Here is a 27652-nt window from a genome sequence, read left to right as displayed (position 1 = left end):
GCTAACAACCCGGCGGCTAAATAAAGTTTTACTTTACTTACTTTTACAGTGAGATTTATCAGAAGGAACCTGCATCGTTGCCCCGAACACATTTAAGAAAAACTCTTGTTATTTATTAGTAAGAGACCATCTGTGTGGGGTTCACATACCCAAAAGAAAATTCATGACATCCAGATCTTGGGTATACAATTTATTATCGAATACCAGTGTATGTGATTTGCATACCTAAAAGAAAATTCATGACATCAAGATCTATGGTGCACAACGACAAGCCGCTCGTTTTGTTAAATATTTTCTCTTGGGGAGTTAGCTAATAATGATAACGCATCTCATTAAATCGGTTCTGCAGCCATTTCTCATTAAATCAGTTGTTATCAGTTCATGTGGAGCCGAGCCGGCTATTCCGCTGATACACACTACTTCCTACTTCTGTTTAGGGTTCTAGCAACATCGAGCAAGGTTTGCCTTTCTGAGCAACGTTTGAGCAAAATATAGGTTTAGAGTACATATCAAGCACGAAAAAAGTCAACGATTTCATAAAAAACTTCAATTTATGCTAATTTCATGAATGTTTATCAACTTTCAATTGAAGTGTGAACACATAACCTGTTACTTGACAATGTTCGGCAAAACGTCAAATGAACATGTGTTTTGTTCCGTAGAGTGTCAAGAGTGTCCCTAAAGTTCGCCCATATTTACGAGCAACTCTTTAAAGCTAAGTTTCAAGCTATTTTTGCTTGTCCGGTGTCAGCAATTATTGTGAAGAACGGAAAATAAAGCTTTTAACTTAAACGTTTATATAAAATATCAAGAAATTTAGGTAGCATTTTTTTGGATTTTTGGCAATTTTTTTTAGCAACTTTTTAGCATTCCAGGGAGCAACTTTCTAGCATTTTACGAGCACAATCGGGAAAGGCGTAGACAGCGTCCCACAAAACCATATAAACTCTTAAAATTTTTATATCACTTTTGTGACAACAGTCAAATCCCGTCATTTAATTACCTACCATTTGAAAGACGCTGAGATGAATATCACGTATGTTTGCCCATTTTTAAGAGTATCACATAAATGATAAAAAAATTTTAAGAGTTTTTGTGGTTTTTCAGGGACGCTGTCTCAACATTAGAGACGTTTGTATGGATTTTGAACCATGTTTCAAGGTCCATAACATGGTCTCTGTTCACCCTAGCTAAAAGCATCAAACTTGGTCAAATGACTAATCTCAACATTACCAGGTCATGGGCTCCTGACATTACTTGGTCTTGGTACGGTCAGTTTATCGATTGGTTAAAATTTGAAACTCAACCCCGGTTTCCTGTGCAATTTCGGAATGGCTGATAAAGACTGGTGATGACAACATTTTCGCGCCTTTTTCCGGGCAAGTTTGACCTCGTTGCAGTTGTGACACAGTAGTGGCCGCCATCTTTGAACGAGAGAAAGCGAAATTTTGTACGGATATTCAATGTCACAAAGAGAAAGACGGCGAAAAAAACCATGTGAGTACCAGAAAGTAAAAATGTTTCATACGCATCGGATGTTGTTGAGAGGACATCCTCGCACACCTCTGGTTGTCGGGGTTCAAATCGATTGAGTGTGACATTCAATGCATACGAAATGGAGACTTCCAAAGGCGTAAGCTTCCGAGGTAAGCTTACGTCCAGAAACATGTGAAGACCAGGGCAGAAAGCACTTTACAAGGTCGTATTTAAACGAAGTTGTGTAACTGGGCTTGAGAAGAATTGTGATTTCCATATTGTTTCTTACAAAAAAAGTCTTGGTGGTCACGCACTGACTTCGTTTCACAATTCAAACATAAAGCTTGTGAAAAAATACCCTGATTATGCAAAATTGGAGCAGATTACTCAAAATTACCACCAGTGTTTTTAGTTCAAAATATTGAAGGTTAGTTAGATGTATGTTTTTGTCTCAAAACTGTTTTGTTAGTCAAATTGTGTTGTTTCCGAAAATATCTATACCCTCCCCAGGGAGAGTGTCATCATTTGAACCTCCTCACCCCTCCGCCATTTCAGTTTCCATTGACCTCCCTTGGGGTGGGTATAGATATTTTCTGGAAGCCACACATTTACTGTCACATTCTTGTTTTTACAGAGATGTGTTTGCCCTAGCCTTCTCCCATTCAAGTGGAAGATGCTGAGTGAAGAATGCAATACAGTATTGCATCCTTCACTTAAAGGGGCTCAGTCATGGTATTTTGAGTTATTTTAGCCACAAACAAAATTACATTTAAATGGTAGGAAACCTGAAAATAAGAGTTTAGTAAGATAGAGAAACACCAAATAGATAATGATAAACCATAAAGGAACAAGGATGGCTAAGGATGGAGAAGATTAACATGGATTACAAACGATGAATTTGAAAAATTGAGGCTAAACTTTTCAATATGCGCAAACTGTGACTGAGTTCCTTTAACATCTTCCACATCCACTAGAATGGGAGACGGGCAACCATATCTCTGTAAAGGGTCATAGAGGAGAGCTTATGAAGTGCCCATTCCAAAAAAAAAAAAAATTCTCATTTGAAAGTCTACATCAAAAAATCTTGATTTGAAGTAAATTTAAATTAAATTTGAACTAAATTTATGGTGTGCCAGGCACTTTTTAATTGACATGTAAATAAAATTTGGTCTTTGTTGACTTTATCGGATAATTAAATTGCTACTATTATTATTATTGTGTCAATTTTAGCAAGCTCTGATGGGCAAGACACAACAGCGAATAAAGTTAAAGCAAAAAAGGCAAAAGTTGATACAAATGGAACGTTGGATACAGCAGCATCCGACACACGGAATCTTAAATCTGTAATTTGGGAGAGAGAAGCTGATAAATCCACATGGACAAAGTATTCTGCTGATCAAGTTACGATTATTAATGAAGCCTTCAAAAGTGGAAAGACAGAAGCTGATTTCACTGATGGCAAATCAGAAGTGACAGTAATATTTGAGAGGATGGTCCAAAGAAATAAGAAGAGTGGATGGGAAAAAAGAATCCGTTGTGTTTTGGCAGATGGGAGTTCAGATCCTGATGAGCGTAAGTCAAATAATGTGAAATAAAAACATTATTGTCTTAATGACATTATTTTGCCCTTCCATTTAGGTGAAAATCACAATTTCCATCTGCTCATGATTGGTTCAACTTGGAATTTTTAGGTGGAATTGTCCATGTACATGTACTGTCTTTTTCATCTGATTAGCCAGTTTTGTTAAGTTTATATTCTCCCTGTTAACCTCTAGATCTGTTCACATCATCTATCATTATGAGATCTATCCTCAGAGGTAAATGTACCTTTATTGAGCGACCTGTTTTCTGGAGCACAATTTGTGGCTGAAGGTCTCTAGCAGAAAATGTTAAAGAAGCAGTGTTGTTTACTTTATGAACAAGTTCCTGTTATGTGATTTTTTTATACTAACAAATTCCAATGTGCAGTACCAGAAAATATCTATACTTTCCCCACAGAAGGGAGTTTCCTGTGGGGAGGGAGTTTTCCAAGAGCAAAAAATTTAAGAAGTGGATCAAGCTTAATTTGAATTTTCAGAGGGGTGGGGTTGGGGTCTTGGAAAAATCTCTTCCGTGGGGGAGGTATGGATTGGATATTTTCTGGAACTACACAATCTCCCACCTAGCAAAATTCACTCACTCTGGTGATTTGTTTTACTCAAAGAGCTGAGTCACTGCATCATTTTGTTTCAGATACTTGGGAATGGGAAGATGCCAAGGGTAACTGGACAGAATACTCCAAGCCTACAGTTTACCTTTTGGAGGCAGCAGTATTGTTTGGGTTAACCAGCATCAGATTCAAAGAGGATAAAAAAGAACTCATGGTGGATCTGACTAAGAAAGTTCAAACAACTAAAGCAGGAAGAGCAGCGAAGAATGTTCATCGGATCAAGACTAGTGATGCAGGTAGGCAGGTTTTTTGGTTGAGTAGTGTTGATCTGTCATTGGTAATTTTAACGACAGCTTTGTTGTAAATTATCTGTATTTTACTCTTTTCAGCTTCAAAGGTGTCTTCAAAAGTAGTCAAGGCAGACAAAAGTGTAAAAAAAGAAAACACGAAAATCAAAAAGGAAGAAGCTGCAGCCAAAGTAAAATCTGAGAATGGTGAGCTGGAGTAAACAATAAATAATGTTTTACTGATGTGTCAAACTTTGAGCCAGCGTACAAGGTTTACTGGCTGGAAACACTGACAGTAGATCAAAATGGAATTTGGAATGTCAGTTTTTGAGAAAGGAGGACAACCCAAGAATTATATTTCGTGTTTTAACACTGTGAAAATGGTAATCTTTTACAGCATATGAAGAGCCTTCATTTTATAGCCACCAAAAAAAAATGTTCATGGTTTGAGTGTCCTCACTGTAAACCCCACTTATGATGACAATCCAAGATTCTGAGCCACATTGATGGTAGGAGAGAACTCTTGTTTCAGAAATCCTACTTCTGATTTATTTTATTTTATGAGAAACTGTATTTTAATTAATTATTTCATTTATTTTATTTATTACTGTTATTAGAAATATTTTATAGGATTTAACTAATTTATTTTTTATAGTAATGTACGCGCATTGAGTTTTTTTAAATGCGCCCAGAAAACTTTATTATTATTATTATTATTATTATTATTATTATTATTATTATTATTATTGTCACTGTCCCACTCTAATCCTCTGCTTGAGTGGATGCAAATTTGAAGCTAATTATTACATTTAAAAGATTATATATTTGAAAATGTTACATAGCCACATGAACACTGTACATTACTGGTATTGTTTCAAAAATGTGCAAGTTGGCTCTTCCGTTGCTTAAAGACAAGAAATAACTACAGTGGAATCCTATTTTCATTGGTATATATCCAGAACTTTTTTTATGCTCTATGTACTATTTACTAGGTGAAGTGAAGTCACTTGTGTTCAGTGGTAAGGCCCCAGTTGATAGTTTGTGTGGCATAAAGGACAACACCCATGTGTTTACTGAGGGTGACGATATCTGGGATGTGATGCTTAACCAGGTCAGTCTCAAGCTACAGTATCTCTTGTTGCTCATGCATTTATTAATATTGCTCTCATAAGTCATACAAAATATGCTGATAATTGCCATAAAATACAGGGTGTTGCTTAACCAAGGATCTAGTGTTCTTTTTTAATTGCTCACTGCATATAAAAGTGATAGGAGGAGAGAGGGATTTTCAGGGGTTTAAATTTTTTATGAAGAGGGATGGTGTGGGTACTGCTAGTTCAGGTTTGTCAAAAGTGAGTGGTAGGTAAAGTAATACAAGCCAAGTGGCCCATCAGGCCAGAGCTTTTCCCAGGTTTGTAGCATGACATGACTAGCAATATTTCTACTCCCCCCTGGATGGGATGCTAGTCCATCGTAGGGTTACCCCCAGAACTAAATTCCGCGGTACCCATTTGCTTACCTGGGTGGAGAGAGGCACTGAGGGAGTAAAGTGTCTTGCCCAAGAACACAACAAATTGACCCTGGCCAGCACTCAACCCTGACCGCTTGATCGAGAGTGAAGCGCACTAACCATAAGGCCACTGCTCCTCCACTGGCTGCCAGTGAAAACCACTGTATACTTCATGACCTCAGCTGGCTGGCTACTCTGGTTAGCAAGTATTTTCATCTGATTCTTAAAGCAAAAGATGGCAAAGTCAGCTGCCTACATGTACTCCAAACACAACACAAAATCGTACTTCTCCAATAACTCCTGTGGTTGTGAGATTTTGGCAGTACTTTTAGGGTGACTGGTGTTGACAGGTACTTTTTGTGTTTTAAACAGTTTGACATTGTATACTTTTTTAATGATATATAATGAATGCCTACTGTATTTGTTTATTTTTCTCTCGCAGCATCATTCGATGGAGAAATAATCAATTTTTCAAACTGTGGGCAGCTTATAGCTTAAAATGTCCCTTGCTATGTTATAATAATTACTCAGCATGTACTGTTATGATTCTTTACAGACAAATGTCATGAATAACAATAATAAGTACTACCTCATCCAATTGTTGGAGGACAACCGAGCCAAGAAGTATTATGTCTGGCAAAGATGGGGCAGAGGTACAGAAAATCTTATCTGAGTAGTACCGTGTCACAGGTGAAATTCTAATTGTAGTCCAACCTGAACAAAATTTGCACTGAGATCTTGCTGAGATTTTGGCATGATTCTTTCTGACTTTTTTACTACCATAATTTTCTTGTCTCAGTGAGATCTCAGAGAGATTCTTGCCGTGATTTTTACAATCTTGTTGAGATCTCACTAAACTTGCCAACTTCTCTGTAATCTGGATGAAACCACTGTAGTCTTTGCATGATCTTTGTAGTCTTAATCAGACTCACATCTTGACCATCCAGTCTTGACAAGGACCAAAACACAATGACATTATCCTGGGCTTGAATATGGACCGTTGGATTTCAATTCCATTGGACTTACATGAGTGTAAACCATTCAGTCACTTCTGTTCCTGCAGAAAATAATGTTGTTATTAAATTCCCAGAGTGTGGATCTGTAAAACTATTCTGACCATTCTTTTAAAAGCTAGTTAATTTTTATTTTATTGTTTTCCATTTCATTTTTTATTATTTGTCTGTTGCTGTTGTCTACATTTTGTGTTTAGAGGAAATTCTATCTTTCAGTTGGGTTCAGTGGTCAAAACAACTTAGTTACATGTGGAGCAGATCTTGAGGAGGCTAAAAAGGTTTTTACAAAAAAGTAAGTCTGGTTTGTGAAATAATTTTTATTTGATATATCAGGATTGTGTTATTTTAAAAATAGATTACAGAGGTAATGACAACACTGAGAAAGATGAAAAGGTCAGGGATGTTTGACACCAATGTGGGTGTGGCTCAATTTTTGTCCCCTTAAAGATATCACTTAAAATGATATGACCATTTTATTAACTTTTTTGAGAACAGCCTAACAAAGAAACTCTGACAGCTGAAATACTGGCCTTTTGTCTTGAACATCTTAAGTGAGACCAAAATCCTTGACTTACACCCCTTAGCAAGACAATTTAACGCACTCAACCTTTTCATATAGGAATTCCCCTTGGGCAGGGCTTTGCTCTCTCTAAATTATTGTAAGTTATAAAGTGTAGTTCACAAAATAATGCAAATTTGCTGTTGGGCCTAATAAGTTATTAGATATTATTGGAAAGATCTGTGCACTCAGAGATTTAGGTGGCTTAATTAGTCTTTCAAGGATTACTTTTCAGAAGTGCATGTTATGATCATATGCTGTAAAATATGTTTTTCTCAGATTCACAGATAAAACAAAAAATCACTGGGAAGATAGACAAAACTTTCAAAAAGTTCCAGGAAAGTATGACCTTCTGATCATGGACTACAATGCTGATCAGGAGGAGAAGGATGCTGTTGATGCACCCATCAAAGAAGAAAAACCTGTGTTAGAAAGCAAGTTAGACAAGAGAATCCAGAACTTGATAGAACTCATTTGCAATGTACAGGCCATGGAGGAGATGCTGAAAGAGATGAAGTATGATACAAAGAAAACACCTCTTGGTTAGTTAACATCATGTATTTTCCTATGAAGTAATATTACAACAGGTTCAAACAGTCCCCAAGGAATGGCCAAGGGGTACCCAGGGCTCAAAAATGTGCTGTGTGGTTGCCTTGGACCCATGTACATGTAGTAGATTTTCCAGTCAGGCAAGTAACGTTTTGTTATCACTTGTCCGATGGGTAAGAACCCAGGCAAGCTCTCTGCTGGCTAAATTATAATTTTGAAACAAAAGAAAAAAGTGGAAAAACTTAGGCAAGCACATACCTTCCATTTGTGAGTCGCTGGTCCAAAGGGCAAGCAGGAATTCTGACTAGTGTTTTTTTCAAACCCTACTTGAAGCTGTTCTGACCTGGTAAAGAGAACATGGTTAAAAGATAATGGGTTAACTTTCAGGAATTTAGTTGCATTTGCAGAAAGCTGATACACCTGACACCATTGTTCTCTTTGATTGTGGCTTGTCTCCTTAAAACATACACCACCTTCAATTTGCTACATTTTTAGAAAAAAGCTTCAAATCTTTTTACTCCCATAAAAAAAGCAGAAAGGATGTTCATATATAAAGTAAGAGAAAGTGGCATTACATCATGGGTGTTGGGCGGCCTACTGGGTAGTACATTGGGTTTGATCAGTCAAGGTTACATTCATTGACAGAAATGTAATATTGTTAAACTCAATCACTTTTTATAGGAAAGCTTACCACAGATCAGATCAAGGCTGGTTATGAGGCATTGAAGAGGATTGATACCTGCATCAGAAACAATGACTTTGGCTCTAAACTGGTGAAAGCATGTGATGAATTTTACACAAGGATTCCTCATTGTTTTGGGTATGTCTCAGATACAATTTTGGAAATACCAAGAATGAAAGAGTCCCTTAAAAGCTGGTTTTCAAAATAAATTGTACCTACTGAAGTATGAAAGGCACCCAGTGCATTCAGAGATTTATAAAACTAGAGCCTTTTGTGTGGATTCATTTGTCTGTCTGTCTGTCTGTCTGTCCAACCCTCCTGACTTACATCATGATTTTTACTCTTTCCCTAGAATGAAAAGACCACCACTAATAAGAACGACAGAGGAAGTCAAGATCAAGTTGGACTTGTTAGAGGCATGTTACAAAAAAATCATACTTTTAAAATTATTCATTTAACTCAGGTCAGTTACCTGTGGTGCACAGAACACAATATAGAAATATCATCACATTTTAACACATTTTAAATAAAGAATAAATATAACACTGTCATAATAGCTATAGTGAGTGAGTTGGGATCATCCAAATAGCAAAGCTACATTGAATCATTAAGGCTTTATTTGTTTATTTGCTTGATTTTTTTGTGTACTTTGTAACAACAAAACAGAATAAAACTGGTCGCTTGAAGGATTCTAAAAGTGCATTTTTGATAAAATGAACCTTCTTACTGTTCATTTATTACAGTGTACATGACTAATAAATGCTTACCGTGTTATAACAATTGCCAGGCATCAATTGGCAATGTAGTTCTGTCTGTGGTGTTGTTTAGTCTGATTAGACTGACTACAAAGTGCTGTTTAACACTAAAGTGTTATTAAATTTTTGCAACTTTTGTTTAATGGAGACTGTCAATTTTAGGCCTTGGGGGATATCCAGATTGCTGTCAAAGCCTTACAAGATGAGGAGGAATCTCTTGAACATCCAGTGGACAAGCACTACAAAACACTGCACTGTGCTATGACACCACTTGATCATGAGCATAATGATTTCAAGGTATTCACACTGAACACTGCTTTCTGTTTTTCCTTACACGAAGCCTTTAATTACTAATACTGGGAAAACTTGTCAACGTTTTCCTTTCTGGCTTCGGCCGTCGTTTTGGAGAAAAAAACTTTAAAAGTCAACATTATGGGGTCCAGACCATCAGATGTGAGAACAGAAAGCATGTAATGCACATAGAGGCCTGTAAGCTTATAAGACCTTCACACACATTTTGTGCCTTTGATAGTAGGTCATTATTGTCGCTAATGCTTCAGTTATTATCTACTTCAATTTGAAGATTATTTGGAACTTTGCAAAATTGACTTAATAAAGTGGAACAAAAAAAGTTAAAGAAGTAACTGTTTAAATATTTTGCAAATAACTTGGAAAACATTTTGTTCTTGAAGATGATTGCTAAATATCTGGAGAATACTCATGCTACAACTCATAATCAATATCACATGGAATTGCTGGATGTGTTTGCACTGGAACATGAGAAGAAAACCTTCACTGATGTGGGAAATAGGTAAGTTTTCCACATTTTTCGCTTCAACAGCTATTTTGCTAGGGGAAGATTTTCTGACCACTGGGAATTATAAGAAGAACATTTCAAACTGACAGTGGTGCTAAAAAAGTAAGTTACAACCTTGTTTTCATGCGTGATGCGTCGTTTCGCACGAAAGACCGTGTTCGACCCCTTTTTTTTGAGGTGTTCAGAAATGTGGTCAAACACTGTCTTGAGTGTTGGATATATCTTCTCAATCGAAATTAAAGCTAAGGAGAAAACGGAGAAATAAGATCGTTAAACTAAAACTACATGCTGATTAAGATCAGATATCCAAACATCACATTGAATGGCTCCTAGGCGTGCAGCCAGAATGTATCGTATCTTGTTAGAGATCGTCCAAAACTAAGTGCGAACACTTGAATGGTAGAGATAAGTTAATAAAGATGGTGAATTTTTAAGCTCGGTAATGAACTCAGTTAAATGACCTTGCTCTCCATGAGTTCTCGTAGCTCAGTGGATAGAGCGCCCGCCCGGTGTTCGGAAGGTCATGGGTTCGATTCCTGTCGGGGACTCAGAATTTTCCTTTCTCCCACGCTCTTGTCATGTTGATTAATTCACCTTCACACTTGAATGGTAGTTCTTCAGTAGTGGAAATTTTCACTGGCTAGTTCAGTAATCTAGCTTCCACTGGCATTTCCTTTAGAGCTGATCTGGAGATTTCTTGATTAAATGGTTGCTCGACTAGCTGAGCAGCAAAGTATATGTCTTTCTGATTTGCAATTCTCCGTATCCTTGTTGTTCGTTCAGGATGCTTCTTTGGCACGGATCACGTTTAACAAACTGGGTTGGCATTTTAAGTCAGGGATTGAGGATTGCTCCCCCAGAAGCTCCCGTGACAGGTTACATGGTAAGAACAGTCGAATTAACCGATCATGAACAGATAGAGGCTTCTAGGACAGAGACAGTAATACCCAAGCCATTTTATTCTTCTACTGTCTTTGCCCCTGACAAAATAATTAGGGAGCTTGCGCAATGACGACAGCGACGCTGAAGACAACGCGCAGCAAAAAATTTTGAATTTGTACGATATCTTCGAATGTAGCAATTATTTAGATCCTATCGGTCTCAAAACTTGCTCAAGCTAAGTACGTTAAGGAAATACCCAGAACTTTGTTATTTCACGTTGCTGCTTCACGTTGTTATTTCACGTTACGTTGCAGAGGACGGCTATGAAATGTACAAAGAGTTATAACGCACGTGGACAACCATTGTTGTACTCTTTAAAACTTTCGTTTGGTGACATTCTCGTTGCCGTTGCCGTCTTGCTTAGCGTAAGCTCTCTAATGTTAGTGGGGTCGGGAGTTAACTTGCGATACACTATCATCTTTTCCAGTGGTATTAACAATACTCGCATTCGCTTGAGAAATTTTTCAACTCCCCAACGTACATGAATTGTTAACGAGTTTCGTGGCGGTGATCATGCGGTGAGAAAGGTAACTTCATTTTAAGGAAAGAGTCTTCTTCAAGTAAATTTATCGCCTGGTACAGAATAGTAGACTGTGGTTGACGAAGCTGTAAGAGAAGAGATTTTGATTTTTGCTTTGCTTTACGTTGTAGTTTGGAAAGGGTATCTACTTTGCTGACATGTCATCAAAGAGTGCAAACTATTGCTTCGCAACAAGATCAAAGAATGTCGGCATACTTTTACTCAGTGAGGTTGGTAAAGCTGGTTTAACACCTGTTTATCAAATTGACGTCAGTTTTTTCATGCGTCTGTCCAGTTATTGATCATGAATTTCGTCATAACATTGTCAAAGTAGCTGTGGATCCACGAGACGACAGCCGAGTGGATCTGTAGACTACTTTGACAATGTTATGACGAAATTCATAGTCAGTAACAGGACAGATCCATGAAAAGCTGATGTCAATTTGTTTTTTTTTACAATAACAAATTGCCAAATTGTCCGCTCTCGCTCGTTGAAGCATCGTACAAAATAAATTCATGTGTCTGTCCGCTCATTGACGATGAAAATTAGCCAATGAGCGCGCGAGAATTTTTGCAGTTATTGTAGAAAACGTCTTTGCATTGTTTTCCTTAGACTTGAGCCAAGCTCAAAGTTCTAGTTTGACTAGTGTCGGGACGTCATAAATGTTACGCGCTGTACTAATTGTGTCAAACCGATCATAACCCTGTCAAAGAGGTTGAGTTAACTTCTTGCTACAGGCGTAGGAAAAAGCGGGAAAAGTCGCGGACTTGTTTCAGCAAACTGCACACAGAAAATATCTAGACATAGAAAATTGCTTGTGTGCAGTGACGTCACAACGTGGCGGTTGGAAGAAACCGGAAGAAAAGGTGTTTTAAATGGTGGCCGTTCAATTTCGAAAAATGACGATGGGGTTTTTGGTTGGTTTCTTCGATTTTGGTACGAAGAATTCTCTACTTTTCTGAAAATCGTAGTAATTTTCAATGGTCATATAAAATATAATTTCTAACCTTCCGTTGTCCTTTAAGAACTTCATAATTACAAATGAAAAACAAAACAGAGTCATTTCTATTTTTCACAGTTTATCCAAAACTGCTTAATATAAATTACGTTCTGGCGCGGTTCTTGCTAATTCAATATGCCATTTTTTTAATTAACCGAGTTATTTCCAAAACCAGCTGTTTTCCACGTTGTGTTATCTTACAGGTTTCTCTTGGGAAGTGTAACGAGCTACTGGCTGCAGATTACACAGCTGACAAGTTACCAGCTGACTGCCAAAGTGTCAAAGGCCTGGGTCGAGTTGCGCCCGATGCAGAGGATTCTTACACATTGTAAGTCATATGATTTTACCGCCATTGAACATTTTACTTCGTGTATTGGTTTTTCTTTGTATGTCACTCTGTTTAAGGAAAGCACATGAATATCAAAGTGCACTTAACCCCCCAATTTTTTTTCCGCTAAAAAAAGCTTAATTCTTAGGAGTATTCCTGTGCATATTTTTTTCGATTCGGTTAAATCCTCGATTTTCTTTGCCCAGTCGAAATACGGAAAATCGCACTAAAAAGCCGCCATCTTAGCTCACGACCGAGTTTAAAGGGGAATGGGTCTAGTGGCTAATGTGACGTCAAATCAAGAACTCGACACTCTGCAATTCGCGCAGTTTTAATTAGTTCTCTCTTTGGGAATGGTTGGTCGGATGTAGCTGGCAACATTCTTGACGTATTTAAATGAGCGCCGTTTGAATGATTCATGAAGTTTTCTCATCGACACAAATCTTCGTGATTGGTTTATTTTTTCAGGCCAGACGGAGTTGTTGTCCCTTTTGGTAAAAGTACTGACACTGGAGTAGTGAACCCGCGTGGATACACACTAAACTATAACGGTATCTTGATTTGGCGTTTTTTCATTTGTATTCGTTTAATGTCCAGGAAGCAGTCTTGTCAGGATCGTAGTCTAGTTGCTATGAGAGATACGCAATGCCAACTGAATTTTACGAAGTTACTGCCGGAAAAAGAAAAAGAAAGGTGATAACTTTCTGGTAGAAAGGCTCATGGTTCTTAGCTCCCTGTCACTATGATGTAAGAGGGTAAAAGAATCAGGGTGTCCCATACTAGTAGGGCTTATCCTAGTTTCTGTAGCATACTTCCAACGTATACCTCCTTGTTCCTTTTTTTTTGACAGAGTACATAGTATACAACACGAACCAGGTAAGAATCACTACAACACATGCTATCTTCTGAAGAATACGATCAGAGAGGGTATTTTGCTATGTTAACGAAAACGTTAAGGAAATCTGAAAGCTATGAAGACGAAAGGAAATTTGTGAATTTCTGTGACGCTCTGTTTGGTCAGGTACAATAAAACAAGTCTGTAGGTGTATTACTTATTTCATTATGGAGTGTCAACAATTACTACATCAGGTTCTAGAAGATTTGGCACATAAATAAAGTTACTTAAAGTTACTTTTTGATGGGAATAAAATTGGAAAGTTCTGTGCGTTTTGATTTCTCGTTAGAGAATGGAGACAGAATCATTGAATACGTGGAATTAGAGTGGTTTTCACTTGAGCGTTGAATAGTAATTGGTTTTGTGTCATTACGTTGCACGATTGGCTTAAAAAAACTCGCGGCATTCTTTTTTATCCAATCAGAAGTAAAACCAAAACCAATTGTGACTACCTCGCTCTCAATCTCGCACTCGTTTCCCGCGCTTTGCGTCAGCTACATGTAATTACTTCGAGTTTTGATTGGTTCACTGTATTTTCTGCGTCCTTTGTGATTGGCTAGAATAATGACTTCGGTTTTGGTTTTACGACACTCAATAGCCCATTTCCGAGTTGCCTCAAGCCTCTCTTTCAAAGCGAGGCCTGGTACACAAACATTCATATGAAAATGAGTTTAAATTTATTTGCATGTGATGGAAATCTCATTTTCATATGAAAGGATGGACACCAAGACTCGCTTTGAGAAAGAGGCTAAAGGTAATTTGGAAATGGGCCATTGAAACCCGCTCTAAGTCTCATAAGAAATGTATTTCCTACATTTTCAGGTGCGAATGCGGTACCTGGTGAAAGTAAAGTTTAACTTCAAATAAATACCTTCTGGCATCGTTCATGGATATATCAAAGAAGAGATTTTATTATTGGCCTCTGTGGACGTCCAGATATAGTATACTGGCTGACATATTTATACAAGAGACAGTGGTTGTTTACCATTTACCCAAAAATTCTGAAAATTTCGATCAAAATGTAGATGGTAATACGATTTTGCCGCGACCAACTGGAAAATTTCAGAAATAGTGGTACGTCTTGAAAGGTAGGCTAAAATTTCTAACCAAAATATCCGAATGGAAAATGTGCTTTCCATTTACAATTCTTCACCAGTTCCAGCCGCCATCTTGGAATTATGATCAGGTCGAACTCATCCTAGGCTCTCTCGGTAAATTGGGGTTGTTAGGTAAATGGTAATTGTAAATGGCTAATCCGGACGGAATTTTATACCACCAGGGATTTTTGCTTACCACTTGCACAAACCGTTGAGAACCGGTTTCTCTGCGAAAATGGTAAACAACCATTTTATTTCGATTTGAAAGATTGAATATTTGAAAACGACTTGGATCTTAGCACTCGTAGCGCTACTTGTAACACCTCTTTTCAATAGGTCTTCATTTTTGCCTGGTTCTTGTGCTGGGATCACCTTCAGGGGCACCCAACGGATCGTTTCGGTAAATTATCTGTTCGGAAGGCCTTTAATCCCCTCTGATTTTCTTGAGAGAATTGGCACCTCGAACTTTCGTGATATGAGAAAGTTAATGTCTGTTGTTTTCGGACTGTTGAAAATGTCGTTTTGAGTACCGAAAAAAGGTCAGCTATCATTTTCGGAAAGGCGATAAGACCTAAGGTTTTCGGGAAATGGACAAAAAAGCCCTAATAAATTCGAGAATACTCAAGTTCCCCTAGAATATCCGAACAGATAAAATTTTTTTAGTGCAACCTAAAATTAACCTACAGAGCTTTAAAAGTACTCCAGATAGCCTAAAACAGCATCTAACAGCATTAGAGAGAAAACGGTCGTTGGGTGCCCCTGCACCTTGTCAGAACGTTGTGCTGCTTGATAGCTTTGTCAACCGTTAAACGCAGTGGATTTCCAAAATGATGAAAGTAGACGTTATTTTGAAAGAAATGATGTGTTCGCTACGTCAAGTTGTATTGTCTAAATGATATTAAAAAAATTATTTATAAGCCTATGATTTGTGTAGCGAATAATCGAAGACTGATTGACTTGCCCTCGCTTATAATTCTGGCGAGCAACAGACCCCGGGAACTCGTGAAGGGAAATCTCCTGATTAGCGTGACGTCATCGTTCTCGAAAAGCTTCGTTTTAGAAGTGTATTTTTGTCTGCACCAAAACGCAAAGCCGGCGTTTTCAAATTTCTCCGGTTTGAAGAGCGTTGTCGAAAAGGCCTTTCTTCCCTAGTGTTAAGGCGCCTTGGCTTTTTGTACAAACCTCTCTAATTTTGATTCGTCTGAAAAATTTTTGTTTGTAACTGATATTTCATAATATTTCTGGACCAGATGGTTTATCTAAACAAAAATCATGAATTTTTTGTCTGACAGATTTTTGGCCACCGGATTGAAGAAGTTCCAGGTAATGATTCAGCCAGAGTTTTGTAGCATATTTTCTGAGTTGGCTTTTACCTCTGTGTTAAACCATTCAAACAGGCGAAACCATTCAAATGGAAATGTTTCCCCCAAAATGTTCATTTTCATGCAAATCAAACTCATTTTTTACACGAAGACTCGTTTTCAAACAGAGGCACCAGGTTACAAGCGTGAGCCACTGTAACATGACCAGTAAATGACGTCTACGATTGACGTATTGTTTTTATCAGCTGGTGAGCGTTCGTCATTGCATTATCAAAGCCCTGTTTCCGATCCTCGGTATGTACCTCGCTCTTCTCTCCTCTTATTTGGGTTGATCGAGGGGGAGATAAAGCGAGAGACCTCGAACCATCTGAGCGTCATCCTAAGGAATTAAGGCGTTAGGGATACCTCAGGCTTTGTACTAAACTCGTTACACGTAATTACACTGAACGGAGAGTATATTATTGAATTCAACCGTCGCTTGTAAAAATATGCGCATGAAAACCTGACTCCGAAGCACTGGGTCGAGAGGGGGCCTTTATGACGAGCTCAAAAATAACATCTTAGTTTATCTAAACATAAGTCAAGAATGAAATAGCAAGGGAATTGTGACCTCACTGCGCTTAAGGCACAGTTTTTCAGTTGTCTTTGCTGGTGAATTTTTACCATCAGCTCATTAATTTCCTCGCTTTCATTCACCTAAAGAGATCAAGCGGTTAGCATTTGTGGTGGGGGGTGAAACCATTCAGTTGTCGTTTGCGTTATTTCTTCCTCAATCATCTGTGTTACCCTTTCTTGAGAGGGACACTGACTTCCGCTTCCTTCTAAGGTATCAATACTACCTCAAATTAATAGTCCGAGTCAGTCTACCGAATATGGATAAGCTCGGGTGACCAATTTCCTTTTAAGTAGATTAAACTAAAGTGCTTTGAAAACACGATTACTAAATTCCGCCGTCAGTCAGGAGCACAATATTGGGCTGCTGACGTATCCGCAATAAGAAAAGAAAGCTCTACGCACAGGAAGATGTGCCCTGAGCTATTCTTCCTTCCTGGGCGGAATATAATGAGGACATAAACAGTCAAAAAACTCATATTAAGTTCCTGTTTCCCGAGTTATTGAGCTATTGTGCAATCGGCTGGAGGAACATATACCAGGTCGAATCTTTTTTTGTCTGTTATGGTTTAGTCGTATAGTAGGGTAAGGACGCAGTCAGAGAGTAAGGATTGCGATCGATTCTCATAAGTTATTTCTTTCAGTTTTTCGGGGAATTTTTTTTTAATCCTTCCTTCTCTTACGCAGTGATTTCGCAAGTCTTGACCTTTTGATCTCGCACGTGCCATAATTCCCGATCAGGACTGGGTACGAAATTGTCCGATAAGATGGCGGGTAATCTTGCATGCGGCCTTTGTGCGTTCTCCTGTTGATTTATTTACTCTATCAAGAATCTTAGCAGGCTAACATGGCTGACGAAAGACCCAGACGGCAACGGGCAGTGAGATCTTGTACGGTAAGTTGGCTAAATGAACGTGTTACACCTGTGCGTGAGGAATTCGTGATCGCGAGTTCGCGCGGAAAATCGCTGCAAAACGTGTTTCAAAACAATAACTTGAAAATGACTTGAAAGGAACTTGGAAGAGTGATCGTTGTGAACAAAAACTTCTAGTTTTCGCATTTGTTTCGAATGGAAAAAGTGTGATTTGTTTACCGGCGGTGTTTGTGTGAAACTGAGCACTGTAGGCCCTCAAAAATTTCGGGGATACTTGAAGTTACTTGAAGGGCTTCGTCATGCAGCCAACGCCGGTTTCAGCACGAAAACAATAAAGTGTTGATTCATTAACGCGATTCAATCTGACCTGTGTTAATGTCAATATCAGTGGTTATCTTTTACTTTTTAATCTATAAATAAATTATAACAAATACGATATTACGTCGCTCTTTTTGATACTGAGATTGCAGCTGCTATATCAAAGATGACTGTTTCCTAATCGAGTTGAATTACCGATCTACACCAGAGATTGGAGTTCTTGTGCCTGCATGCCTTAGGGGCGAAAACGATAGCGAACCAAAGTCTGAAAGTTTTTTCATAAACAAGTCTCAGATATGTGTGGGGATTTTGAGGTTGTCGTGAGGTGAAAAACCTTCATAACTGACTTCGTCGTTGATTGCAACACCTTAAAAATCTGCACGTCTTTAATAAGCTCACCTTAGAAGAATTTCTTGTTCTTTTTTCTTGGCTAGGAATTTTTTGGAGCAAGTCTACTGCACAAAGAGGAAGTGGAGTTAAGAAGGGCGCTGCATGCATCTCTAAAAGAAGCAAGAAATGTACAACAGAAAAAACAATTAGAAACGTCTGTTGAACCAATTGTAGAAACCCGCTCTATTTGCACCAATACCAACACAAGAATCAGGATAAAAGCATCTGCAAAAAATAAATCAGAAAAGAACCACAAGGAGAATTCCCTTAAACAGACAGAAAGAGAAATGGAAAAGGAAGAAAGTAAACTATTCTCAACCAGTAGTCAAGTATTAGCCAAATCCAAAAACAAGACAGATGTTGAAACCCTTGAAAGAAGGAAACCTGGAAAAAAAGTTTTGGTAAGAAAAAATGAAGTAGGAAAATGCTTACAAAGAAAGGAACTACAAAGTCCAACGAAACAGAAAGTGACGAAGCCTTCAAAGGGGAAAGAGCTTAAGATTCTACTTCATAGCAAAGCATCTCGAAAATTACTCAATTGCAAGAAGGTGAAAAGTGATAAGAAGAGCAGAGTGGTTCAGAGTTTAACTGAGAAATTTAGTGCTGTGGGAAAAGTTGGTAAGCATCAATCTGCAGCATGTCCTAAAAGAAAGAAAGATTGCAAAGATCAAAGTCTTGCTGAGACTTCCAACAATGAAGTAAAAAAGAGGAAAACCACTTTGCAGAATGCTGAGTGTGTAACAGCAGAACAGATTTCATGTTCGATTGAAGAGACTCAGAGTAACACTTCTGATAGCATTTGTGAGCTGCAGCGACAAGAGTCAAATGGACTACAAGGAAAACTAAAAAGAAAAATTAAACATAAGCTTAAAGACAGAAAACTTGTAAATCCACTTGGGGAGATCTACATACCGGCTAACATAGCAAAGACTGAAGATTTCCTTACGTTCTTATGTCTCAGAGGTAAGTTAGTTGTCATGGCAAACAGAGTGATCCAAAACAAAAACACAATTTACAGACATGTTTTCCAATTCTCAAAACAAACATCAAGAGAATTATCCAGGGCCAAGTATGGAAAGTTCATATTTCTAGCTCTCTAGCTAGCTTTGACTGTTGAAACAAATAGTTTTTTCAAGTAAAAACTGTCTTATGTGACGTAAACAGCTTGAGGATTTAACAGTTTAATGATCAATTCAGGACACCAAAGCATACATGTATATGCCATGGATATTTTGTGCAATTACAAATTGACGAGAGAAAAGAATGCCTTTGAAGTGTTTGATGTATTTGACTTGAGTGTCTCCTGTTTGTTTCAGGTAATGCCAGTCTTCCAAGATCATTCGAGGTCTTCAACAATCCTGATCCGTTTGTTACACAGCCAGCTCATCAGTTTGCTGATGAAAGAGTATTTTCCTCTCCAGTGCTCCCCATTCAGTCATCAGTGACCTACTCCCCACCATCATCATGTGCACCGAGTGAGACATCAGCTCCCTCGCCCATGTCTTCGACTGATGGATGGTTGATGAATGATGATTAGGTCTGGTTCTCAGTTATGACAGATGTTATTAGAGTCAGTTGTGGAATGTGAAGAATCCATGTAAAAATGTTATTTAAGCACAATTAAGGATCAATATTTTGTTTTTATCCTTCAGATTGTGCTTGTAATTTGCAGCATTTATATGAAATTTTTCAATTCCACTGCAGAATCTGCTAATGTATCCATTGAGTAGCAAGTGAAAACCAACTTCTGATGTCTGGACAAGTGCTCATTCTGAAGTTCTAATGAGGGCTTTGGGAAGAAAAAAAAAACTTTTGGGTGATGCTTCTTCATATTATAAAAATTAAAATGCACGCTATCGCTTGGACCAAATGCTGTAAAATGATGGAATTCCTCTTGCAACTATACCGTGTCAAGTAGAATTTGAATCAACTAGATTCTAAGAGTGAAATGATAGCAGATTTTGGTGTTATCCTGAACAGTTGATCAAAGCAGTCTATCTTTTCCAGCTCATTAGATTTGAACCAATGAAGGAAACCCTACTGGTTACCTTTCTACCCTTCAGGTTCTCTCTTCATTATGTATGGGTTATTGACCAAGTGTGAGGTCAAGATGGCGGGATATTGGCCAAGTTCTTTTTTTCATGTGTTTATGGACTGAGACGGAGTCGAGGCCCATAAACTCGCAAAAAAAAGAACAAGGCCAATATCAAGCCATCTTGTGATGACTGAACAAGCTTGGTCAATAAAGGATTTATTAAATGGGTTTCGGAGAAATTTTTCTTGGGGGACACGGCGGGTAGTCCCAAGCGGGCAAGATAGCTCCATCTTGCCCACTCACAGAGCTAGCCATTTAATAAGTAATGTTACAGAGTATGCTGTCCAGTAGTACATGTTTTGTGATGCAGAGAGGGGCAGAAATGAACCATACATTAACCTTACAGTAGGGTTAATTTAGTTTAGATTTTTCTTCTAACCACAAAAGTATGCACATCAAAAGTAAAGTCCTAGATATTTAGTACTGTAAGTATTATTCAGCAGTTTCACTGAGAGTTTGAGGAGAAAGCAGCTGGTTACAGCCATGACTGTTCTTAGCAAGTGGTCAATTTGCTTGGGACCTGAACTGTATAGATTCTCTCGTTATATGTTTAAATTGTTTTTTGAGGTTGCCTTTAGTTTTGGTGTATACATTGGAACCCCAATTTTTAGAAAACCCTCAGTCCAGCACTAATTTTACTCCTGATTTTTCAAACCAATAATATTCTTGTTTTCCTTGGAGGTTCGAAAAAGGGATTCAACTGTATTTGATATTGTGTGAGAAAATCTAAGAGAAGCAAGTATAAACAAGCTCTTTGAATACTTATTTAAAATGTGTCTACACGCATAAAGGCAAAAATTATGTAAAAATTTAAAACTCAACCGTTGGACAGGTACATTTAATCCCCAAAATGACTTGCAATGAATGATTGGTTCAGACAGTGTAAAAAAGACTGATATCATGTTACAGCAGTTTTCACATAGCCTGATGTATAGAGTGCGTGTTACAAGAATTGAGTATTCATTGCAGTGTTGATTACACAACCCCATGCAGCTTACAATATTATTGTCTATCCCTATCTGATGGTAAGACCAAATGAATCTTGAGTCAGTGAGTCAATAATTTTTTCAAGTTTATTATTTACTAGTTAGAGAAAAAAAAAATACAATAATCAAGCTACCTGAGCATTATTCTGGCTAACCTGAGTTCCAGGCTAGCCAAAGTGCTATTCAGGCCAAACAGAGTGCCATAATTTCAGGCTAACCAATGTGCTATTTAGGTTATCTGGAACACTATTCTGTGTTACTGGAGGGCAATAAATATTTGACCAGTGAAACAACTCATTGACTTACGACTCAAACTCATTTGTCTTGAGTCATACAATGTATATCAGGATCTCGTAGGCTTCTACGAGTGTGACATTTATTTTAATTTTTTTACATGATGCATGTACATGCTACTAAGGGTCAATGGTCCCAAAGTATTTATTGTAAAGTGATACTATTTTTAATACTGAAAGATGTAATATATATGTCAATGATATTCATTTGGTATAATTACTTTTATGCATGTTTAAATGTTTTACTTGATGTACATGTATAATATGTATAAGTTATATATTTCTGATACAACTGACAACATGGGTCAATAAATTTTTCACTTTTTATTAACTATAGGTATCTTTATTTTTTCTAAGAGGGCATGGTAACGAATCCTGCAATCTGATTGGTACTTAGCATGATCCAGAAATTTCCTTCTCTGACCACGGCCAGGAAAACCCGTGTGCGATTTGTGTGACTGGAAAAGGCCAACAGTTATTTAAGTGATTTGAGAGGGAGGAAAAAATAAAAAAGTTATTTACCAGCTAAGGGTCGGCCCAAAATGATATAGTGAAAAACTGTGACCTCGCACTTGAAAATGCTGCCCAAGGCAGCAGGCAAGGTAACAGGGGTAATTGGCCATACATGCCTGACTGTACTGATGCAGGCTACTTATCAACAACAGGTTGGTCAGTCACATGTATGAATTGAGGTGCTGGAACTCATCACAGTAGAATGTCAGGAAATGACAACAGCGTCAGTAAACATCTTTCTTAGTTTCTTCTTTAGTTCTGGTATACCGCTTCCATACTTTGCTGACACGGGTATGACGGGCAGAGAGAATGTGTTCTTTAAGCGTTGAATTTCAACCTCTGATTCAGCAATGTCTATCTTGTTGGCCACAATTGCTGCAGGTCGCTGCGACAGCTGTTCCTTATATAGCTCCAATTCTTGTCGCAAGGACGCAAAGGTGGTTAATGAATCCATGTGAGAAATGTCCAAAACATAGAACAGACAGCGGCATCGTTCAATGTGCCGCAGAAAAGCATGCCCTAGTCCCTTGTTTAGATGAGCTCCAGTTATTAATCCAGGAATGTCTGCCACTGAGAGATAAAAAGAACACCAATAAAACCGTCAGCATAACGTAAAATTCATAATATTTAATAATCAAATGCAACAGACTGGCACTAGAAAATATGTGATGACTGTATAATTATTACACTTGTTTTTAAGTTTCACTGATTGAAAATAAACCGAACACAAAAACCTTTTGACTATTGAGTAATTTAAAAGATAATCATAACCATTATAATTACTATAATTAAGATTTTATGGTACTGAAGTGTGGCTGAGGATGGTTGATTAAAACTCAAACCACTGAATAAATAGCTATACAGGGCTAGTCAATTCGCAAATACCAGTGAGCATGAACTATTGACAACTCTGTGTATTGTTTCTCATCTTATGTGTCATCACTTTTGTACTGGTATTTTGTAATTTACTTCAGACTGCAAGACAAACACTGTACAGTGAATCTTTACACTTGGACCATTGAACTTTAAGAACAAATTAAAGTTGGACATACCTGCAATTTGTAAATAATCTTCAAACTCCACAATGCCAACATGGGGATTGATTGTGGTGAAAGGATAAGCAGCTACTGCTGGCATTGCTCTGGAAATTGCTCTCAGAAGTGTAGACTTGCCAGCATTGGGGAAACCAACCTTGAACACAGAATAATAATTACAGTAGTCATGGAAAAATGTGATAATTGTCTTAACATAAATCTTGACCTCAAATTATATCCAAGGTTTTGTAAAACAGATCTTTAAAACACTCAAATTAGAATTATTGCATACGACAAAGCTTGCTGTCTGGTAGCCAACACGAATTCAGGGATTTCATTAACATTTTCAGCAAGAGGGCAACTGGTTTTCACAGGTTGGCAAAAGTTTTTAAACTAAACTTCTTGGATCATGTGTACTAAAGGCATCCACGGTCAAGTTGATCAATACCCTCAATCGATACCCTCGAAGGACATCTTGATTAGTACTCTATGTCTGACATCCCAATCAATAATCAGTTGACACTCAATCAATACTCAGTTGACACTCAATCAGTAGCTGGCTGAGGTTCGACCAAGTCATATGCATGGATCAAAAATTAGTCCACTGTCAACTGACTGTCGACCAAGATGTCGATAGAGTGTCGATCAAGTATCGATCAAGTGAGGACGGAGGGTGGATCGAGGGTATCAATCGACACTCAACTGTGGATGCCTTTAGTACGCATGATCCAACTTCTTTATGAGAAAATCCTTCCTCTAGATGGTCAAACTAGGTGGGCAAAATCATCCTCACAGCCAGTCAGTTTGCTCAGTGTCCAGTCCTGAAACCCCTGCATGTACTTGTAACCATAATGTCATGAGATACTAACCAATCCAATATCAGCAATAGTCTTGAGTTCCAACTCTACAACTTTCTCCTCTCCAGAGGCCCCATCAGTAGAAATGTCTGGTGTTTGATCCACTGCTGTCTTGAAATATGCATTTCCAATTCCACCCAGACCTCCCTTAGCAGCTATGAAGGTTTGACCTTCTGCTGTAATGTCAGCAATCACATGTCCTCCTTCCTTCACAACTGTTCCAAGGGGTACCTAAGAAATGGAGTACACAAGTCAACTTTCTGTGTGAATTTAATATGCCATGTTTGGGAGACTTGCATAACAAAGTCAGAATGGATTAAGAGTAATGATTATCAAGAGTGGCAATTAAATCCTTGTTATAATTAAAGCTTTTGATTATTTCTTGGCCTTGAATTAGCACAAGACTCTTTTAAATAATGGGTTTTGAAATCAGAAAAACCAACATTGGTGCATGGGCTTAAAACTAAAGATCAATTAGTGCATCACAAAAGATTGTGATTGTGGGCAGGTTGTGAACCTTCCAACATAACAAAATATTAAATGAAATATTCACAATCTAGACAACATGTCTATATGGTAGTTATTAAATTCACTTTGTTGGCACCTTGGCTAGTCCTCATCTATCTGGTCAGTATAAACTAAGATATAATCTCTGTCTTACAAGACATTTCTAAGGAGTTACACTCAGTCTGTGTTCACTATATAATGTTTTACTTTCCATTTGTATTCATATGAAACCTTACAAGCTACATGTAGATAACAGAAAGACTTGTAACCATCAAACATCCTAGCATTACTAATGCATAAGATGCCGGTTTTATTTTATGGTCCAAATGGGTTAAATACAAAAAAAAGTAATTTTGTATGTTCACCTGAAATGTGCGATCAGAGCCATTCTTTCCCTTGCAGTCATCTCCCCTACCATCTCCACCATTCTCAGCCTTGATATGTTTAGGAAGATGGGCAAACTCCTTTACAGAATTATCTGCAATCAAAACAATGCTTCCTCCACAACCCCCATCACCACCATCAGGGCCAGCTCTGGGCTGGTATCTAGATATTGATGACAGTCAGTTACAAACCATTAGTCATTTAAAGCCCAGTCTGGTTGGAACTTGTGAATTTGGTTTGAAAAACTCTGCATCTAGGTAAAGTCTTTCTACATCTATGAGACAAGTGGTCCATCAGGCTGGACCTTATCCAGGCTTCTGTAGCATGAAGTGACGACGAGTATTTCTACTTTCCCCTCCCCCCCCCCCCCCCCTGGATGGGATGCTACTCCATCGCAGGGTTACCACCAGCAGTAAATTTGCTGGCACCCATTTAATATACATCTGGGTGAAGAGAAATACTGTGAGAGTGAAGTGTTTTCCCCAAGAACACAACACAATGTCCCTGGTCACAGCTTGAATCTGGACTGCTTGATCTGGAGTTGAGCACACTACACTGTAACCATGAGGCTGCTGCGCCTCCCCATAACTTCGCATAGGCTTTGTTACATACATGCACTGGACTGTGGGCCTGCTTCCCTCTGATTAGGCAGAGCAGAAGCAATGGATTTTTGCTGCTCAATTAGGAGACAGCATGAATAGAGTCCTATGGAACTAGTCCGGTACAACTCTGTTCTCAGGGGCTCCTTGCTATTTCTGTTACTTTTCAATGCCCATTTTTAGTATTTGCCAATTTAAATTTCCCCTTCCCCCATTTACTGCCCCTGGGTCTGAGAATGATGCAAGTGGAGTCTTAATACCTAAGCAACAAAAACTAAACTTACTTTAGCCTCCTGTAGTGAACACACCCATTTCCACCATCTCCAGCTTTCAAAATTACTTTCTTCCAGTCAATAAACTGTCTATGCTGTTGCAGTGAGAAAGAACCTTAGTTATGGCAGTGCATGTGCAAAGGAAGTCATATCTTCTAACCTGGGGCAAGTGGATTTTCTAGTCTTGCTAGCGGACAAGTGACATTTCTGCGACAGTTTTGAGGAAAATTATTCCAATTACAGAAGTACATAAGAGATAACTTGGACTAGTGAGAATGTCTTTCTGGCTGGTACATCATAGTTACAGCTATACTGAAAGCCAGGCCCAGAAATTGTTTTTCTTAATTTGCACCCTGCCTAGTATCTGTCACATGTCCATAGTTAGGGCTATAGGATACAAGTTGTGATAAGTTAATAAAGATGGTGAATTTTAAACTTGGTAATGAAAAATGTGAAGGTGAATTAGTCAACATGACACGAGCGTGGGGCAGAGAAAAATTCTCAGTCCCTGACAGGAATCGAACCCATGACCTCCCAAACACTGGGCGGGTGCTCTATCCACTGAGCTACGAGAACTCATGGAGAACAAAGTCATTTAACTGAGTTCATATATGACAGGTGTCCTGCATACTGCTAGGATCAATGCTATCGAAGTCATCGTGAGTAGTGATAAGTTAATAAAGATGGTAAATTTTAAGCTCGGTAATGAAAAATGTGAAGGTGAATTAATCAACATGACACGAGCGTGGGACAGAGAAAAATTCTGAGTTCCCGACAGGAATCAAATCCATGACCTTCTGAACACTGGGCGGGCACTCTATCCACTGAGCTACGAGAACTCGTGGAGAACAAGGTCATTTAACTGAGTTCATATATGACAGGTGTCCTGTATACTGCTAGGATCAACGCTATTGAAGTCATTGTGAGTAGTGATAAGTTAATAAAGATGGCGAATTTTTAAGCTCGGTAATGAAAAATGTGAAGGTGAATTAGTCAACATGACACGAGCGTGGGGCAGAGAAAAATTCTGAGTCCCCGACAAGAATCAAACCCATGACCTCCCAAACACTGGGCGGGTGCTCTATCCACTGAGCTACGAGAACTCGTGGAGAACAAGGTCATTTAACTGAGTTCATATATGACAGGTGTCCTGTATCCTGCTAGGATCAATGCTATCGAAGTCATCGTGAGTAGTGATAAGTTAATAAAGATGGCGAATTTTTAAGCTCGGTAATGAAAAATGTGAAGGTGAATTAATCAACATGACACGAGCATGGGACAGAGAAAAATTCTGAGTCCCCGACAGGAATCAAACCCATGACCTCCCGAACACCGGGTGGGCGCTCTATCCACTGAGCTACGAGAACTCATGGATGAGTTCTCTCAATGACCTTGATAGTAGAAAATCTACTTGTCCTGGACAACTGGACAGCACTTTTTTTGAGCCCTGGTGTAAACGTGGGTCAATTTAATTACCTCGAAGTCCATATATTTGTTATAAAAATGACAAATAATTTTGAAATGATTCACTACTCTTTCTCCTTATTTAATATATACCCTACACCACCAGGGGGTACTCATAGATGACAATAAACACGGAGACGGCGGAATGGTTGATCAGCAGAGTGCTGACAACTTCACAGATGTCCTAACCTGAACTTTTCAAGGGACGTTGCTTGCATATTAGGGCAAGCTAAAGATAATTATTTTGTTTCAGATGGGCAACCTGATGTAGGTGGCACAAGTTTAGGGGTTGTCTATAAATCAACACCTCTCCTGAAGCAGATAATTATGCAATAATTATATGTAAAGTCACATCCTCCAAGCAGAAGCTTTTCTTAACAAGAGATAAAAGAGTCTCTGCTTACAGGGTGATCTACTTGCCTTGTTTGATTTAGAACTAAAGCAGCGTGAAACTTCCCTGAACCACCTCAAAGTCATTGGACCACAAACCGGCTGAAGGCTTGGTTACTAATTTTACAGGCGTGGCTACTAAACCTGAACCCGCTGACCTGT

The 27652-nt window shown here is 38.4% G+C and overlaps 3 protein-coding genes across 5 annotated transcripts; 2 read left to right on the top strand and 1 right to left on the bottom strand.

Moving 5' to 3' along the window:
* The first annotated feature begins 1112 nt into the window (after nucleotides 1–1112).
* Nucleotides 1113–15891, top strand: LOC145466090 (poly [ADP-ribose] polymerase 2-like). Of its 3 annotated transcripts, none has more exons than XM_081449869.1 (18): nucleotides 1113–1497; nucleotides 2707–3048; nucleotides 3709–3921; nucleotides 4015–4119; nucleotides 4905–5023; nucleotides 5979–6075; nucleotides 6652–6727; nucleotides 7274–7536; nucleotides 8225–8363; nucleotides 8578–8641; nucleotides 9143–9277; nucleotides 9673–9791; nucleotides 10581–10680; nucleotides 11391–11489; nucleotides 12464–12588; nucleotides 13057–13139; nucleotides 13439–13464; nucleotides 14306–15891. In XM_081449869.1, exons 1-18 carry the CDS (start codon nucleotides 1464–1466, stop codon nucleotides 14348–14350), a joined length of 2184 nt encoding a protein of 727 aa, XP_081305995.1. In that variant the 5' UTR covers nucleotides 1113–1463; the 3' UTR covers nucleotides 14351–15891. The 3 variants fall into 3 exon arrangements, with proteins under 3 accessions (XP_081305995.1, XP_081305997.1, XP_081305996.1); XM_081449870.1 differs by lacking the exon at nucleotides 1113–1497 and adding an exon at nucleotides 1523–1646; XM_081449871.1 differs by lacking the exon at nucleotides 14306–15891 and having other exon boundaries at nucleotides 13439–14298.
* Nucleotides 15892–16066: 175 nt separating this feature from the next.
* Nucleotides 16067–21436, top strand: LOC145466091 (uncharacterized). Its single transcript, XM_081449872.1, has 3 exons — nucleotides 16067–17409; nucleotides 18141–19059; nucleotides 19413–21436. The coding sequence occupies exons 1-3, from the start codon at nucleotides 17362–17364 to the stop codon at nucleotides 19631–19633; spliced, it is 1188 nt and encodes a 395-aa protein (XP_081305998.1). The 5' UTR covers nucleotides 16067–17361; the 3' UTR covers nucleotides 19634–21436.
* Nucleotides 21437–21444: 8 nt separating this feature from the next.
* Nucleotides 21445–27649, bottom strand: LOC145466093 (GTPase Obg-like). The gene is made up of 6 exons (XM_081449873.1): nucleotides 27521–27649; nucleotides 25649–25731; nucleotides 24747–24927; nucleotides 23887–24105; nucleotides 23036–23174; nucleotides 21445–22553 (listed from the first exon to the last, which is right to left on the bottom strand). Exons 1-6 carry the CDS (start codon nucleotides 27575–27577, stop codon nucleotides 22189–22191), a joined length of 1044 nt encoding a protein of 347 aa, XP_081305999.1. The 5' UTR covers nucleotides 27578–27649; the 3' UTR covers nucleotides 21445–22188.
* Between the last annotated feature and the right edge of the window lie 3 nt (nucleotides 27650–27652).

This window comes from Orbicella franksi, chromosome 13, assembly GCF_964199315.1.
Source record: "Orbicella franksi chromosome 13, jaOrbFran1.1, whole genome shotgun sequence".
NCBI lineage: Eukaryota > Metazoa > Cnidaria > Anthozoa > Scleractinia > Merulinidae > Orbicella > Orbicella franksi.
This window is presented reverse-complemented; position numbering and strand designations above follow the sequence as displayed.